The sequence below is a fragment of the Geospiza fortis genome, unplaced genomic scaffold (genome assembly GCF_000277835.1).
Source record: "Geospiza fortis unplaced genomic scaffold, GeoFor_1.0 scaffold27, whole genome shotgun sequence".
Classification (NCBI taxonomy): Eukaryota; Metazoa; Chordata; class Aves; order Passeriformes; family Thraupidae; genus Geospiza; species Geospiza fortis.
The window spans coordinates 2921853-2939097 of NW_005054329.1; the positions used below are offsets into that span (position 1 = coordinate 2921853).

The 17245-nt window shown below is 48.1% G+C and overlaps 1 protein-coding gene across 1 annotated transcript in view; it reads right to left on the reverse strand.

Annotated features, from left to right (window-relative positions):
• Positions 1–4848: 4848 nt before the first annotated feature.
• Positions 4849–17245, reverse strand: part of COL5A1 (collagen type V alpha 1 chain) — a 108205-nt gene continuing 95808 nt past the window's right edge. The window contains exons 63-66 of the mRNA XM_031057288.1: positions 16770–16896; positions 14470–14538; positions 10018–10251; positions 4849–7784 (exon numbers count right to left, since the gene is read on the reverse strand). Of these exons, the coding sequence (XP_030913148.1) occupies positions 7638–7784; positions 10018–10251; positions 14470–14538; positions 16770–16896 (577 nt within the window). The 3' untranslated portion in view covers positions 4849–7637. The remainder of the gene's footprint in view (positions 7785–10017; positions 10252–14469; positions 14539–16769; positions 16897–17245) is intronic.

Sequence of the window (17245 nt, forward strand, 5' to 3'; positions counted from 1 at the left end):
CCAACAACAAACCCTCAGAATGATTGTGCCCGAGCTGCACTGGAACATTATTTATGGTCTAAAAAACCCCAGAAGCATCTGAATGTAAAGCAGAATCACATCATCGATAACGGCGCGCCCTGATCAGAGGGAAAAGACATCTGAGGAGGGCAGGCAGGGAAATGGCACATTTCAACCAGCTGCAGAGATTGCAAAGGGATTTTAATTCTGAGGATGCTGAAGAAAATTGCAGATGAGAATAAATAGTGTCTGGTCATAGATCAGCACAACTTGATTTTCTCCCCTTTAAGTGCCACGATATCAATCTTGGGAGGGGAGGGAAGGGAAAAATCAAGGTGGCAAATGAATTATTCCTCCAACCTTCCTCCTCATCCAGGAGGAAAAACAAACCCTTGCACTCTTGCTGGGCAAACTGGAAAGAGCCTGAAATGCAGATCAGGAGAGGAAATGGGGGAGGTGGGAAAGAAGGTATTTATATACAATAAATATTTAATCCTGCTCAGTGTTTCCTCCTGGAGAAACTCATAGCAGGGATTAATTTGTACATTCCTCCCCGCTCCACTGGTGCCCTTCAGCAAGGTTAATCTTTGCCTGATGCAAGTTGGGAAATTAAATCCATGGTGGTGGACAAACTTCCTCTGGGGTTGGATTTAATTTCTTGCTTTTTCCCCCCTCCCAAAAATGATGGATGTGTGTGGAAGCCATGAACGCTGCCTCGTGGAGCAGATAATTTCTGAATGGATGCCCCCCTCCTTCTTCTCCCCCTCTCTCCCTGTTGTGTGTCTTAATTAATGTTTTGAGTCTGGCAGGTTTTTGATTTCTGTTTCAACAGGGTCTCGGATCAACCTGCTTGAAGGGAAAATCCTAAAAAGGGACAATTTGGGGTTTTTTTTCAGTGGCTGCTGCTCCCTCCTGAAATCCAGCATTGTGCTGGTGGCAGTGAGGAGCAGGTGGGTCCAACCTTCAGCAATGGGGGCTGGAGGGAGGCACTTCCCAGCCCAGATTTCCATCTGGGAGCTTTGGGGGTGAATTTGTGCCTCAGTCCTGAAGAGATCTTCCTCATCACCACACCTGGGATGTGTGAGACCGCCTTTGGCAGACCCCCAGCAGCTCCTGGTGACATTTTAAACTTAAAAAGGCACAGTCAGGGCATTTCTGTGGATCCCCAGGCAACGACACAACCATGGCAATGCCCTTCCACCTTCAGGTTGTGGGATATTCCCAAATTATCAGCACCAGCAGGATGCTGATGAATTATTCCTGATGCTCTCCTGACTTGGGACTCCCTTGGCGCCTTGGAATGTTCAGGGAATCAGAGAATCCTGGAATGGGTTGGGTTGGAGAGACCTCAGAGCTCATCGAGGGACAGGGCAGGGACACCTTGACTATCCCAGCCTGCTCCAAACCCCATCCAACCTGGCCTTGGACACTTGCAGGGATGTGGCAAAAAGATCCCTCAGGCTCTGCTCTGCCCAGGCTGAGAAAACCAAAAATCTGCGAGCTGAGAAGCAGCCGGGGAGGGGGAAAAAACAGAATAATTCAAGCACGGCACAGGAAATTTTCCGCAAATAACATCTCACTGTCCAATTAACATATTAATAATTAGGCAGGATGAGAACACGGAGTCCCAGGGCTGCCAGGCTGGCTCTGGCTGTTGCAGGGGTGCCTCTGAGCGTGACAGCCAGTGCTTTACAAGATGTAATTTCAGCGCTTCACAGCTCCCCTCGTTGCGCATCTCGGGAGGAACAAGCACGTTGGCTCCCCGCTGAAGGAGGGGAACAGCTGCTTTCTGCAGGGTTTTGTGTGCTCCGTTTCTTCGGGGTGTTTGTTTTTGCTCGGGGCTGTTGGAGGAGTGCTGTTAATAGGAGCGTGAGTTGGGGTTTGTTTGCTGCTGTGGGAAGCAGCTGGGTTGTGCCTCTGGAGAAATTCACTTTGCTGCCACGATGCCCCAGGATGGGGAAAATCTGCGGGCAGAGATGTTACAAGGAATAAATGAGGTGGTAATAGGTGCCATTAATAAAAGTACAGCTCACTAAACTCCTCCTGCTCTCAGATCAAAAGCAAAATGGGTTTTCAGTGCAAGAGCCCCAAATTCAGCACTTCCAGAGAAGATCCCCTAATGGGAAAAGGGATTGGATTCCCCAGAGCTGGAAGTGCGGAGGGAAGGATGAATTAAGAAGGATGAATTATTTCCAAGGCTGGTTTGGGGTCACTGACTAAACAGCCCCTGACAGATGTTGGGAACATCAGCCCAGCTTGGCCTCAAAGGAAAAGCACGTGGGAAGAAAATAAAAATGAAGGAAAATCTAGATTATGCAGGGATAATATAATTATTGGATAATTATGATAAATCCTTACTTCCCACCTGCTCATGGCAAAGGGACACCGGGCTCGTGGTGCCAAGTGACACATACAGCACTGAGCAGTTCTGTTAAAAAAATATATTAAAAAAAAAAACCAAAACATGGGAATTGTCTGGCTGGAAAGCCAGGGCAGGCAATTTGCAGAGGCCCAGCTCCTGGGCAAGGTGTGAAGAGAGGGGACACGTTCGACTTGCACTGCTTCAGCTTTTCTGGGCACTCTGTGGATTAATTTACAGGTGGTGCTGAACTGCCAGAAGCACCTCCAGCTCACTTGTTTTTCCTCACAGGAAGACATAAGACAATTTTTTGTGGTTTTTTTTTCACTTTTCCCAGAGCTGTGGGTCAGATCAATTCTGCTCTTTGCTTGAGACATTAATAAAAACAAACCCAAGCCAAATCCAGCCTGGCTGGGAGAAGATGCAGGACAAAAAGCAGCTGAAGGACAAGAATAGCTCCAGCTCCTTTGAATGCCATGAGAGCCTCACTCTACCCGACAATTTGCATATATTCTCCATGCTAATTCATGCACAATCCTCTCCCCTCCTCATTCCAGCCTCCCACTTGGTCCTGCTGTTTGTGTCTCTCCAGGAGAGCTCTGGTGGCACTCAGGCTGCTCCATCCTTTGTATGAAACACCCATTCACAGCTTCCCTTCCTGTTTGCCAAAACTCACCTAGACAGCGAGGGGATGCCCAGGATCTGGTCTCTAAATTTAATCGGTGCCAACGCTCCTTTTCTGGCCATTTTTATTTTTACCAGCCTGTTGTAAACACAGGGTTTAAGGAGATGGGGGAGGAACATCTCTTGGAGAGGCGACAGCAGCAGGAGCATCCCAACCAGAGCTGTGACATCTTGTGGAGAGCAGGAGCTGCGGTCCCAATGTGACCCTGAGGGGCACGGGGAGGGGGACATGGCAGGGCTGTGACCCTGTCCCCTCTCCCAGCTCCCAGGAGGAACTGGGATGTGCTGGTTTGTGCTGGTGCAGCCCCAGGTCGAAGCAGGGCTGGGGGAGCCGTGTTTGGTGAGAGCCTCTGGGCTCTGTTCTCTATCCCAATCTTACAAATCATGTAGGATGGGCTTCTTTAGGGACAGCCAGTGCTCCACGTGTTAGATCACAAAATTCTTCAGGCTGTAAAAGACAAGATGATGGAGTCCAGCAAACCAAGGGAATCCAAGATAAAAAGCAGGGAGTGACTGGTCACAGAGCAGCACGAGGGGCTGGGCCTCTTCCTCCAGAGCAGGGCTGAAAACCAAAAACAGTCAGATCCCTCCTCAGATCTCTGGTTTTCCCTAATGGCAGATCAAAGCTTCCCCCAGCACCGAGGTGTTTGCTGCAAGCAGCAGTGATTGAGTGCAAATCACAACTGGTGAGATGGGGCTGGGGTCACCTTGAAGCATTCTCAAGGTGCAAGTGAAGTATTTCCAGCTGGGTTTAAGTAAATAAAGTTGTTTTGCCCTTATTTCTTCCTGCAGTTGTGGTACCTCTGCATTTCTGGGGAACATCTGCATGAAGATTTGGCCATAACACCCCAAGATTTCCCAAAACTACTCCTAGAAGTTAATGACAGACTAAATAACTGAAGATTAAACAATTTCAGGTCCTGCTTGGATGGGGTTTGGAGCACCCTGGGCTGTGGAAGGTGTCCCTGCCCATGGAACTGGGGCTGATCTTCAATTTCCCTCCCAACCCACCCTAATCTGTGACTTTGGCTCCTTCTCTTTTCTTTCAGCAAAGAATGAAGGTCATCACAGACCTTCTGCAGCCAAACAATGAAGGGCAGAAGCTTTTGGGACACAGAGCTTGGCTTGGCCACTGCAGAGCTGGGCTGGTGGCCCCTGACCCACCTGCAGAGCTCCAGATGTCACCTCCTGAAGGTCCAACATCTCCTGGAGCTGCAGCACCAAGCAGGGCTCGTTTGGAGAAGCTCCTGAGGACCAGAGTGACTCAGATCCGGTGGCAGCCACTGGTGGAGTTTCCAACAATGAATTCCAGAGGATCCTGGAGTGAAACCTGCAGGAGAGGAAGAGGAGAGCATGAGCAAAGAGTCCCCCATGGTGCTTCCCTCCACACAGCAGAGCCCTGGGGCCAAGAACAGAAAACTGGGGGCTGAGGAGCTCACCAAGAAGTTGGAAAAATGTTTTTTTTTTCCTGAATCTGTCTTGGGATGAGAAGATCAGCAAGAGAAAAACTCCTCTGGTGACATTTCTGCTGCTGTGAAGGTGAAGAGCTGGTGGCCACACAATCTTCTCCTCCACATCCAACCAAAACCAGTGGAATTTCTCACTGACAAGAAAAAGAAACAAAGAAAAGATTCCAGGCCTGGAATTCCTCCCCATGATGGGTTTGGGTTCTATTTTACAGTATTTCTTTACCTTTCAGCACTTCCACTGCTGCTCTGATGAACTTTCCAGGCTCCACAGGGCAGGGGGGTCCTGGGGAAATCCCGCTGCAATCAACTCCAAGAAGAGATTCAACATCACGGGGGTTTAGGTGGAAACAGTAAACTTGATTTATTGAAAAAAAAAATCTATTACATTTATTCCTTTATTACACAGGTTTAAAATATTTAAAAATAGCTCTTATGGGCATTACACTTAAATTTTATGACATGTTTATTGGACTTTGAAGAAATGTACAATACGGCATTTGACACTATATTTTAAAAAGGGCCTTATGTACTAAAAGTTGGGGTTTTTTTTCCATAGGTTTTATTTTTCTTATCAACATTTGTTCAAGTCAATATATATTAAGGGGAGGAGGGAAATAAAATTACACAAAAAGAAGGTCTGCAAATACAAGTAGTAATTTTATTGCAATATACCGTAGCTAAGTGGTCTGGGGGGGATTGGAACAGTTGGGAGCTCAGTACAATTACAACACTGTGGAATTCAACAGAGGAAATTTTTATTCTTTTTTCTTTTTTTTTTCTTCTTCTTCTTCAAGCAGAGAAATCAAAGGAAAAAAAAAAAAGCTCCCTTGATGATAAAATTGAGAACAGAATCCCATGACCTGGGCAGACACACAGGTGTGGACAAATATCAAAATAATCAGAAATATCAGGATATGGCTTTGCTCGGATGTGCAACCTTTCCTGCCCTTCCCGCTGTTGCCAAGGTGACTGAGAAGCTGAATTCCTTATTTATTATCCTAAATTCCTTTTCACTGCTCTGCTGCCCGGAGTCTGCAGTTTTTAGGGTAGCACCTTTTGGGGTTTTGTTTTTTTTTTTTCAATTCCCTAAAATGGGAGAGAGAGCACAGGAGAAGAAGGGAGAGGGATGGACACGGCTCCTCCAGGCCCCAAAAAGCACCTCTGGCATCGCCGCTCCCTCCAGCACGGCTCTGCCTCCCTCCCTCGGATGCTGCTGCTCTCAATTTGGGCAGGAGGGGGGAAAAGACATCATATATAGGCTTTTTTCACAGTGAATGTGATGTCTTTTCCTTGGTGGTGAAAAATCCCCCTTGAGCTGAAGGCTCTGGGCCGAAGGATAATAATAATAATAATAATAATAATAATAATAATTTATAAAAACCCCACCTTGCAACAGTTATTTTCCAGCTGAGAGACCTGAAGAAGGAAAACGGGCAAGGAGGGAAAATGAATGGGAAAAGAAGAGGGCGTCAGCACGTTGGGAGCTGTGGAAGGAATAAAAAAAAAAAAAAGTGGGAAGAGCAGGAAAATTGCAAATTCCCCGGATTGCTGGGTGGGCAGCACTCCCATGGCTTCAGGACACCCAACATCTACAGAAATTAGCACCACAAACATTCAGCCACTGAGGACAATCTGCTCTGCTTCCAACCGGGAAAAGGTGGATATCCTTGGGAAAACCAAAAAATAAAAATAATAAAAAAATTGTAAGGACATCCAATGGTTTTTTTGCTACACAGGCACATCCAAGGATGGAGAGGAGCAGGATTTGGACAGAAGAGATAAGAAGGTGCCATGCATTTATCAGCAGCTAAAATCTGCCTGAAAGTGCCTAAAAAGCCAAGTGGGAGATTGGCCAGTGGCAGGGTATCCCCAGTGTTGTGTTAAAGTCATCAGATAGCACCACAGAGATATGTAAAAATAACTATAAAAAGCACCTTTTTTTTCCTTCTTTTTTTTTTTTTAGGTTTTTTTTTTATTCTTGATATTCAGAGAGGACAAATGGATTTCCCCTGCCACTGGGATCTGCCACTGGGAATGGATTCAGGTTTAATTCTTATCATTTTAAAGGAATGCTGAAAGAAAAAAAGGAAGAATTCATTTAAAATATGGGTGTTAAGCAAGTGGATGAAAAGGCAGAGACTCAATGCAGATCCTGCTTTTAGATTAGGGGATTTGTAGGGAATTTTGTTAAAAGAGTGGCTTTAATTTCCTCATTTTGAAAGGAATCATTCCAAAAGGCATCTGCGGCTCAGGGGGCTGGTTTGCAGCTGATCCTGGGGGAAATTCCAAGGCTCCAGATCCCAGTTTGGGGCTGGGAAGAGGCAGAAGAGGGGACAGGAGCTGCTGTCTTCATTCCCAGCTGGAAGCTTGGCTGGGATGGGGTGGCTTCAACACAGACAAGGTCACTTGCATGGTTTGAAGGCGGAAACATTCCAACATTTCAAATAAAATACGACACAAATATTTACGACACAAACATACAAAAATAGAAGCACCTTTAAGACAAGGCAAAGAGATGCCCAGTGTGACCTTGAGTCAGCACTTTGGAAAATGTGGAATGAGGCAAACTCAGCAGAGGAAACATGGAAAATTCTGGAATTGGCCACGCTGGAGCTGATCCAAACCTCGTGGAAGGCAACAAAACCCCTCTGAGGAGCTTCAGATCCAGGACTGCCAGGACTTCAACATTGAGCTGGACATGAGGAATTTCAAGTTTTTTCCATTTTTTTTTTCTTCCTTAGGAACAAACAAAAGCTTCCTGGTGAGAAGAGGAGGAGGAGGAGTTTGCAGGAGGAGTTTGCTGGAGGTGGGCTCAGCTCGGTGGCAGCAGGGACAGGGCCAGGTCTCCGTGTGTGGCTGTTGGTCATGAGATTCCATATCCATCCTGGGAATGGCTGAGGGGGGCACAGAGGGGCTGGGGCAAAACCAGGGACACAACAAAATAGGTGGGGAGGAGGGGAAAAAAAAATAATAACCCATCGCTGTCCAGTTTCAGACCGTGCACGTGACGAGGAATTCTTTTTTTTCTCCTTTTTTTTTTCTTTTTTCTCTTTTTCTGTTTTTAATTAAATGGCGCAATGAGGTTACGAGGTTGCTCATTTGGAGACTAGGTTCAGGTGGCTCTTTTAGCCCAGGAAGCAAGCTGGTCCCACCTCGAATCCAAATTTCTGTGCCGCTTCTCCGAAGTCATTGAACATGATGTCGACTATGGGGACCTGCTCCACTTTGGGCGTGTTGATTTCCAGGATGGTTTTCTGGTAGCCCTTCCTTGCCTGGAATGAGGGAAAGAGGAGCTCTGAGGATGCCTCCACGCCAACATCAGCACAACTGAATAATCACCACTCTGCTGGGAATGTGGGGTTGATTTTTGCTGGGAATTTTTGGACCCAAATTGGAGTCACCACCATCCAAATAAATTTATTTGCACGTTTAACACATGTGCTGAAAAACCCTTGGGAGATGCCCAGACCTTGGAGCAGAAGCAGATCGTGACACTCTAACTCTGCTCCAGCACATTTCCAAGCTGGAATGGGAGCCTAGAAAAGTTTGGGCTGTGGAAAGGTTGTTTTCCCTCCCCCAGGACACACCTGGCTTCTTGGGCAAATGATAACAATTTAATTTGAATACATTAGTGAAAAGATCACATTTAAAGCTTGGTGGAATTCACAAGGTGCTGCTGTCTTTTTATCATGCCTGGTGGCCATGGAGTTGTTTCCAAAATATAAATAATTATTAGAGGAGCAGAAGTACCCCCTGAGGGCATACAAAGCTGCACAAACAAGAGAATTTATGGAGCAGCTTTGGGCTCTACCTTTCCCTGTGATTTGTGTGGCTTGGGAGAACAGGCTGGAGCACAGCTATGAGGAAGGGCTGGAAGTTCAGGAAAAACATGTTCACATTATGGGAAGAACATCAGCCCTGGTTTCAGCAGCCTCAACACTACAGCAGGACCTCTGTGGCAACCCCGTGTGGGGCAGCCCAACCTCATCTCCACAGGGTAGGGCTCAATCCTGGAATCATTTAGGATGGAAAAGACCTTTAGGATCGAGTCCAACCATTAACCCAGCACAGCTGAGCCCAGCAATTGGATAGGTTGTAGCACTCGCTCCCAAAAAAGACATAAAAGCACCTCTAAACTCCTGGTGGAGTTCTCTAAATTCCTAACAGCCTTTTTATGGGTCTAAGAGTCAGAGTAAAATCATCTTTAATGTCGGGAATCAATTGTAAACCCCAGACTCCTTTTAAGTAAATAGATAAATCTCAAATATCCTGCCTGTGCTTTGGGCAGCACGATCTGCCAGGGTAGCAGATTAATCCAATTTATCTGCCCAAAAGGTGGAGGTTTTCAGGAGGCTCATCCCCTTTAAAACGTGCAACACATGCTCCTCCAGCAAGCCTGAGTTTCAGAAGGGGAAGGGAGAGAAGGCCCTTTTCCCCAAGGATGTTATGTCAGCAGGAGACACGAAAAACTTGAGGATAAACTTCTCCTGAGTGTTTCCAGAAGGGGGATGGATGCCCTTTCCCTCTCCAGGAATGTGTTAAAAGTTCTAATCTGATTTTCCTCATTGCTCCATCAGTAAAAAAATCTGTTTGTGCCAGAACAGAAGCGTTTCAATCTCAAATTACACGAGGAGCTTTTTCTGTCAAACATCTCAATCTTTCTGTCCCGTGGGCTCCAAGTGCTGCAGTTCCAGAGGGTGGGAATTATTCATATTTTTACACCAGCAAGCTGGGGCTCAAAATAAATGCATGCAACACCTGCTTTGCCAAATTTTTATCTCCTGAGGGCAGAATTTTCAGAGTTTAAACCCAAATCAAGCATCCAAGAGGAGTTAGAAGAAAAGGGAGGACATGAGACACCTTGGGAAATTGTGGCTCAGCTTGTGCACCCCATGAGCAGCCCAGCCCAGAGCCCTCCTGGGGCTGCAAAAACAAAAATTCCAACCAAGCCCTTCCTGCTTTACCTCCCAGAATTCCTGAAAGCAGTTACAAAGATCACTTTCAACCCTGAAAATTTCCAACCCAAATTTTCAGAATTCCTGAAAGCAGTCACAAAGGTCTTTATCAAACCCTGCAAATTTCCAACCCAATTTCCAACCTCAATTTTCAGAATTTCTGAAAGCAGTCACAAAGATCCTTATCAAACCCTGCAAATGTCCAACCCAACCGGGCGCCATCGCTCGCCTCTCTCCGTGTGAGGAATTGGGTGAGAATAAAAGCCCAGAGAGGATTTTAAAACAACAAGCAGCACTTTTAGGCAGATAAAATGGATGAATCAGATTAATTTGACTCCTGGACACGCTGCAGCTTCCAGCAGGATCACAGATTCCCACGGAATCATTTATTTCCAATTTAGGGAAGAGCACGTTGATGTCTCCCATATCAAGGACCCTGAAGCACCAGAAATTTGGGGGTGATCTGCTCTGGGGAACATGGTGCTGGGCAAGCAGGGGAGGGCACAGAGGTGTCCCCAAGGTGTCCCCAGGGCCAGGAGCCCCCACGTACCGCGCAGCCGTCGAGGGCAGGTCGGATGTAGGGGTTGTTGTCGTAGGACATCTCCTCGTCGTTGGAGCCCAGGAAGCGGATGGCCTTGTCGTAGCTGTTGGTGGTGGCATCGTGCCAGGCCACCGACTGGTAGCAGTTGTAGGTGAGGTTCTGGCGGGCCGAGGCGCTCAGCAGACGCAGGAAGGTCATCTGCACCACCCCGATGGGGTTCCCGTCCGAGTCCACGTAGGAGAGCTGGGAGAGGGGGACAAGGGACAACACTGGGCAGTGAGGGACAGGGAGACACAGCTGGGGGCTCTGAGGGACAGCAGGGTCACCAGCACAGACTCTGATCCTGAGGGACACCAGTGTCACCATAGACACTGATCATGAGGGACACCAGGGTCACCAGCACAAACAGCTCCTGACGGACACCAGGGTCACCACAGACACTGCTCCTGAGGGACACCAGGATCACCAGCACAAACAGCTTCTGAGGGACACCAGCGTCACCAACACAGACACTGCTCCTGAGGGACACCAGTGTTACCACAAACACTGCTCATGAGGGACACCAGGGTCACCACAGAGTTCCTGCTTTGCTCACTCAAGAACTTTTTGTTCTCCTGCTGGATGGGGCGAAGGTGTGAGCAAAAAAATTAAATCTAAGGAGGGCAGGGGGAAATAGACAAGGGGATTTCAGCCCTGGCTGCCAGAGGGTGGGAATTTGGGGAGATGTCTCAAGTTTAAGCCGATATTGGGCGTATTTCTCCAGCTTTTGAAGAGGAGAGAAGGTGAATTTCTGTGAGGGTTCAGGGCTTTATTTTCCTGTCCTGTCTGACACAAATTTCTGACTGCTGGGGGTGTTTTGTTCTGCACACCCTGGGGTATTCTCCATTCATTTTTCCTGGGGTTTGAAGCAATCCTGGCACTGCTGGTGACGACTGGGGGCTGCCCTGGTTGGAAAAGCTCAGCTCAGGTAAAGGGAAAATGGATTTGCTGCCCTGTTGTGAACACAGATTGTGAATCCCAGTCTTGCACACTGGGATTTGCTCCATTCTTCCCACCAGGCTCCTTTTTCTCCCATGCAGGAGAATTTATTCCTACAAAAAAAAATTATTGAAACCCAATCCCAGCACTTGGGGGATTCAGGACTTTGTGGGACTTTCACAGCCCACAAAATGAGTTTTTGCAGGTATGAACTGACTGTGCTTGAGGTGGCATCTCCAAACCACTGCCCTGGATGGACTGAGGGTTTCTTTAGAAACAACCAGGAACAAAACCCAGGCACCCAACCAGCGTGGATTTCCTCCAGGTGCCACCAACCCTCGAGTTGTGGTGCAGGCTGCAAACAGTAGAAGAGATTGATTGATAACCACAAGAAAACACTGAATTAAAAGAGATAATCCAAATAAACAAAGATACCAACCGGTTTGTCAGGATGATGCTGCACTGTCCTCCTGAGAGTTAAATGTGACTGACCAGGAGAGAGCCACGCATGCCAGGAGGAGCTACCAGAAAGCCACCAGCACGTGGAAGGAAGGCGACAAAAAATGCCAAGGACTTGTCACACACCCCATGTGGCACTACTGAGCTGCAGGACTTTCTCTTATTTAGTTTTATTTCAAACCAGTGCTTGCTTTGCAGTCCGGCTGCCTTTTAAGGGCTCTTTTGTTGTTCAGGCTGTGCAGATTTTGGTGAAGCCCTGTCCCAGCTTTCCAGCTGGTGCCACTGGGAGCTGGTTTTGTGCACAATGTTTGCACAGTTTGGGAAAATCCAGTATTTTCCTCTTTTCTCTGTGCTGGGAGGTGTCATGTGGCTGAGATGGGATGGGTGCAGACGTCGTTAGAGCTGCTGGGAATTGTGTGTAACACACACAGAGAAAAAACACCTGCAAGCCTCTTATCCCTCTAAACACAGCTTGGCTGCATCCTGAGGAAAGGTAAGGAATTGGCTCCAAGGGCTTTGTGGAATTGATTAATGATGGTGTGGGAGCATCAAACCCAGCTGGTTTGGTTGTATTTCATATTTACTGCATCCCTCTCACTTCAGGCGTCTCCAGAAGAAAGGCAGCACCTGCCCAGCTGTGCAATCCCAGGATTTATATGGAGCCCCTGGCAGCACTGGAAATCTTCCCCTCAGCTTTGGGGCTCCCCAAGGATTCAGCCCCTCAAGACAGCAGGAACTTCTCCATGGAGTAACAGGAGCAGAGTTACACCCAGAGAGGAACTCAAACTCCTTTGGATTCTGCCCATCCACACACAAATTTCAGCTGAGTCAAATGTCTCCTCAATTTACCAATCTCATGGTTCCAAATACTGACTGAGGCAAAATCACAGCTAATCTTAAAATAAATAAATAAATAAATAAACCTTTTATGGTCTGTGTGTTTGACTGTTTTGTTGTTTGCTTAGGTAGGTCTTCCACATACTGGTGGCTCTTTTTATTTTTCCAAATAGAAAAAGCAGGACAGGTAAAAAAAAAAAAAAGGCAGGGAAATGACAACACAAAAGGACGGAACAAAGAGCTCCAAGTAGCACCAGAAATGTTTTTATCTGAAAGAGAATAAGCCCTAAGCTCTAGGCTGGCAACTGAGCCTCTAACAGAGCTGGGAAAAGGAGAAGCAGGGGAGATGGAGAAGTGGAGGTACTTGGAACATTAACTGATGAAGTACTCTGTAATTAAGCTATGAGTAGCTGCCCTCCAAGGAGCCAGGAGGCTGAAGCCTTGGCTCTGCAGCCTGATTTGGTGATGCAGAGAAGCCCCAGAAGCCGTGTCCTCCTCGAGGGCAGGGTCAGAGCAAAATGTGTTTTAGTGGCGATGGAATGCGGCAAACGTGGGAAACAACCAGGGCTTGGGTTGTTTGCCCTTTAAGGTGGAAGCTGGGGCAGGAACCCCTGCCCTGGGGAGGGGACAACTCAGTGGGACACAGCAGAGCATCTCCTGGCCCTGGGCAGGCTGGTTGTGTCCATGGAATATTTGCTTGTTCCCACATTCTCCTGGTTTGACTGAGCTCCTTTCGTGCATCCCGCTGATTCTACAGGAACTGGTGGGCCAGGGGACATTTCTGGGGCTGAAGACACAAATCTGACATCCCTGCCCAGCACTGGGGGTCACTGTGGGAATGAGCTCCCCACAATGTGCATGTCCTGTTACCAGATAAGAAACCAGAGCTTTTCCTGGTTTATGCCTTGTTTGACCTCGAAACAGCTCTTCCCCCGTTAAAAAATCCTTAATTGTGACTCAGTCAAATTCTTTTCCACTACACTTGGCTGGAAATCTTCCTTTAAATAAATGACTTTGGTTCTCCCAAGCTCTGGGGTCAGCATGGGAGTCCCCAGAGTGGTTCATCTCCACATGGGGACAAAATCCACCCTCTAGGGCACCCTGGAGAGGCCAGAGATGTGCAGCTCCTCCCCTGGGTCCCAGCACAGTGCCCAGCTCGGGGCTGGAGCAGCATTTTAGGGATCTCTCAGCTCTTGGGGTAAGGTAGTATTGCTGCGGGACAGCAACAAGGGGACAGCAACGTGGGGACACCCAAAATGGGGACTGGGGAAGAGACAACAACAGCTCTCCCTGTGGGGTGGAGTGTTCCCTGTGGGATGCAGAATTCCCTGTGGGATGGAGTTCTCCCTGTGGGATGCAGCTCTCCCTGTGGGATGCAGCTTTCCTTGAGGGATGGAGCTCTCCCTGTGGGATGGAGTGTTCCCTGTGGGATGGAGCACTCCCTGTGGGATGGAGCTCTCCCTGTGGGATGGAGCTCTCCCTGTGGGATGGAGTGTTCCCTGTGGGATGGAGCACTCCCTGTGGGATGCAACTCTCCCTGTGGGATGGAGCTCTCCCTGTGGGATGGAGTGTTCCCTGCGGGATGCAACTCTCCCTGCGGGATGCAACTCTCCCTGTGGGATGCAACTCTCCCTGTGGGATGCAGCTCTCCCTGTGGGATGCAGAATTCCCTGTGGGATGCAGCTTTCCTTGAGGGATGGAGCTCTCCCTCTGGGATGGAGTGTTCCCTGTGGGATGGAGCACTCCCTGTTGGATGCAGAATTCCCTGTGGGATGCAGCTCTCCTGCAGAGCTCTGTGCAGACAGAGCTGCCCCAGGGTCCCCATGGTGTCCCCAGGACACCCCCGTGTCCCCTTCTAACCCCGGGCAAAGCTCAGCTCCCCAGTCCCCAGTGAGGCAGACTGGAACAGAGCCCCCCAGAGGCTTTGGGCTCTCTCTCAGAATTCCACCTTAAACACCTCCATGTGTCTGGCAGGGGGGTTAGTCCAGCATGCAGAGGGCAGCAGCGTGGCCATACCAAAGCAGGTGCCAAGCTCTGATTCAGGGCCAGGGTTAGCCACTTACCAAGGACCCCCGCTTGTATTGACTATACCATGTGGAAGGCTGCTCTTTGGGCCAACGAGCCATTTTACTCTGTAAAATATGACAGGGGGTTAAAGGAAACAGCAAGCACCAGGATGCTTCTTACCAGTTTACCGCGCTTGAATTCACTGAACCACGAGCCTGGGTTTTCCTTGGGCCAGGAAGTAATTCTAGCCTAGTTTGTGGACAGCAAGGAGGGAAGAGAGAAAGAAAAAAAAATATAATCAAAATTAAAAAGTTTACTTTCATTCCAGAGTCTGCATGTCTTATTGAAACTGTCCAACGTGCTTTAAAATGTTTTTAAAAATTTGTATACATCAGTAATGGGAGCAGAAGGTGGCTCTGAAGCTGAGGAGATGGAGTGGTGCTGCTGGCACCAGCCTCCCTTGCTAAGGGCTGTCTCTGCCTCCTAGGAACTTGGGATGCAAATCCAGCAGTGGCAGGAAAATTAAAAGGAAAGACAGAGAGAGAAAAAAGAAGCATGGGTGGGAAAAGGTGCATTGATCTTCGTGTGGAGGGCAGTGTTGGTGCTGGAGAAGCCTGGTGCCTCTCTAGTGCCAAATCCAGGTGCTGTGGGGCTGGGAAAGGCAAAGGATGTGATGCAGGAAAAGCCTCTGGCTGCCTGAGGTGCTGGACACACAGGATGGAGCTCCAGGTACCCACAGGGGTGACCTGGACAAGGAATCAGCCACCAGAGCATCCTGAAGGCAGCCCCAGCTCAGCAGCTGGGCCAGAGCACAAGGAAGGAGCGTGGCTGCTCCCTCAGCCTTCCACAACGCCCTCATTTGGGCTGGAAATCTCTGCTAAAGCAGCAGCCCAGCTGCAGGTGAGTGGGGACTGCCCTGCCCTTTGCAGGATGTCACCTGCAGAGCAAATCCCAGAGTTTGTGCTGGGGGAGGGATTAGCTGAGAGGACCTGTCGCAGACATCTTTTATGAAAAATCCTTTCCTTAGGATTTTTTCCTCCTGAGAAGCTGAGAGGCCTTGGGAACAAAATGTAAACAATGATTATCTGCTGGTGTGGAATGCAACAGGTGGATCTGTGATTGGTCTCCTGTGGCTGTTTGTAATTAATGGCCAATCACAGCACAGCTGGCTCGGACAGAGAGTCTGGGACAGCTGCCTTTGTTATTCATTCTTTTCTATTCTATTCTTAGCTTAGCTAGCCTTCTGAGATGAAACCTTTTCTTCTATTCTTTTAGTATAGTTTTAATGTAGTATATATCATAAAATAACAAATCAAGCTTTCTGAAACATGGAGTCAGATCCTCATCTCTTCCTGTGAACACTATCACAAGGAGCCACGGCTAAAACTCTGCTGTGCCTCATCACAAACCCACCCAGGGCTGGGGTGGTGCCTCTTTGCATCCCCCCGGGTGGGAGAACTTTTTTCTTATGGATCCCAGCAGGAAATTTGTATTTGAGGAGTTCTGCAGCTCCACAGAGCCCCTTGCTGAACCAGCACAGCAGGAGCTCAGGCCCCTGCAAGATCATGGCCAGACTCTGCTTTTTGAGCTGTCAAATTTTGAGGAAAAACACAGCTCACTGATGCAAAGCAAGAGGAAATCCATCTCCTCTTTAAACAGCCCCAAGAAAAACTCAGGGAGGATTTATGTGGCGTGTGCTTTGTGCTGTGCTGACACACATTTCTGGTGGATGAAATGCAGCAGGAGAACAGCTCAGCTTTGTCACAGCTGGAGCACAACTGTGACACTGGCACAGCTCCCCCCAGGCTGAATTGTTGTGTTTCTGCTTGGCCTGTGCCACAGCTGGTCCCCAGGCAGCAGGAAGAGCAGCTCTGGAAAACAGAGTGCAGGGATACAGGACAAAAATGATGGGGATGGCTGAGCTAAGAGCATCATTACACAAATCACTTCATCAACCTTGTGCAGCGGTGCCAGGGAGAGCTCTGAGCCTGCTTGCAATCATTTAGGATCATTTACCCACAAGGAACAGCAGGAAAAATGACAGGAGGTAAACATTTATCTGCTCTGCCTGGAAACACAGGGAGGGGAGGGGAATCAGTGGTGCTTGGGCATGCAGGGCTGTGGGAGGGAATGAGTTAAACAGAGCTCCCAATTCCTGCACCAACACACAACCCCTGCCTTGGACAGCAAAGTGCAAAAAATTTAGGTTTTACCATTTATTATGGTATAATAAATTATACCATTTATTATTATTGCCTGGGAAACCATCAGAGGTTTGGCCCAAATCACAGTTTAAATCTGATTTTTTCTCTTTGTCAACATATTCTGTGTTATTGTAGAAGCTAATGTTGTGTAACAAAGGAACATTCTGGATCTTGGATCCTTCCTTGCTGCTGTTCAATTGGCTGCCTATGAATATTGATATCAGGAAACCATCTATCACCAGGATAGAGGGGAAAGCAAAGGTGGTGTGGACTTACTCCTTCAGATTTCTTATCAGGGAAGATGCAGGTCTCTCCACCAGCTGTGAAATTACAGTAAACTTTGAAAGAGTCTCTGGAACACCCCTGGTTGGGATCAACCCAGTATTCACCTGGATGCGGGGAGAGAAAGGAACAAAGGATCAGCTCAGAGGGCACTTCAGCAACCTCCTCACCTGGGGTGTTTCCCCTCTCATGGGTTATTATTTATAAGTAGTTATAAATAATAATTCTCATGGGTTATTATTTATAAGTAGCTTTTGAAAGCTGGTCATGCTCTGGCACCAGCTGAAGAAGGTTTTTCATCCCATATCCCCATTTTTAGAACAGAACATTTCAGCTGGAAGGGTTATCCAATGATATCCAGCCCAGCTCTACATATTCCTTTTCCACCACCCACATCCCCCATGGACTCCCCGAATTCCTGCTCTTCCACCCCTCCCTTCTGTGTGAAGCTGCAGCACCCCCAGAATTCC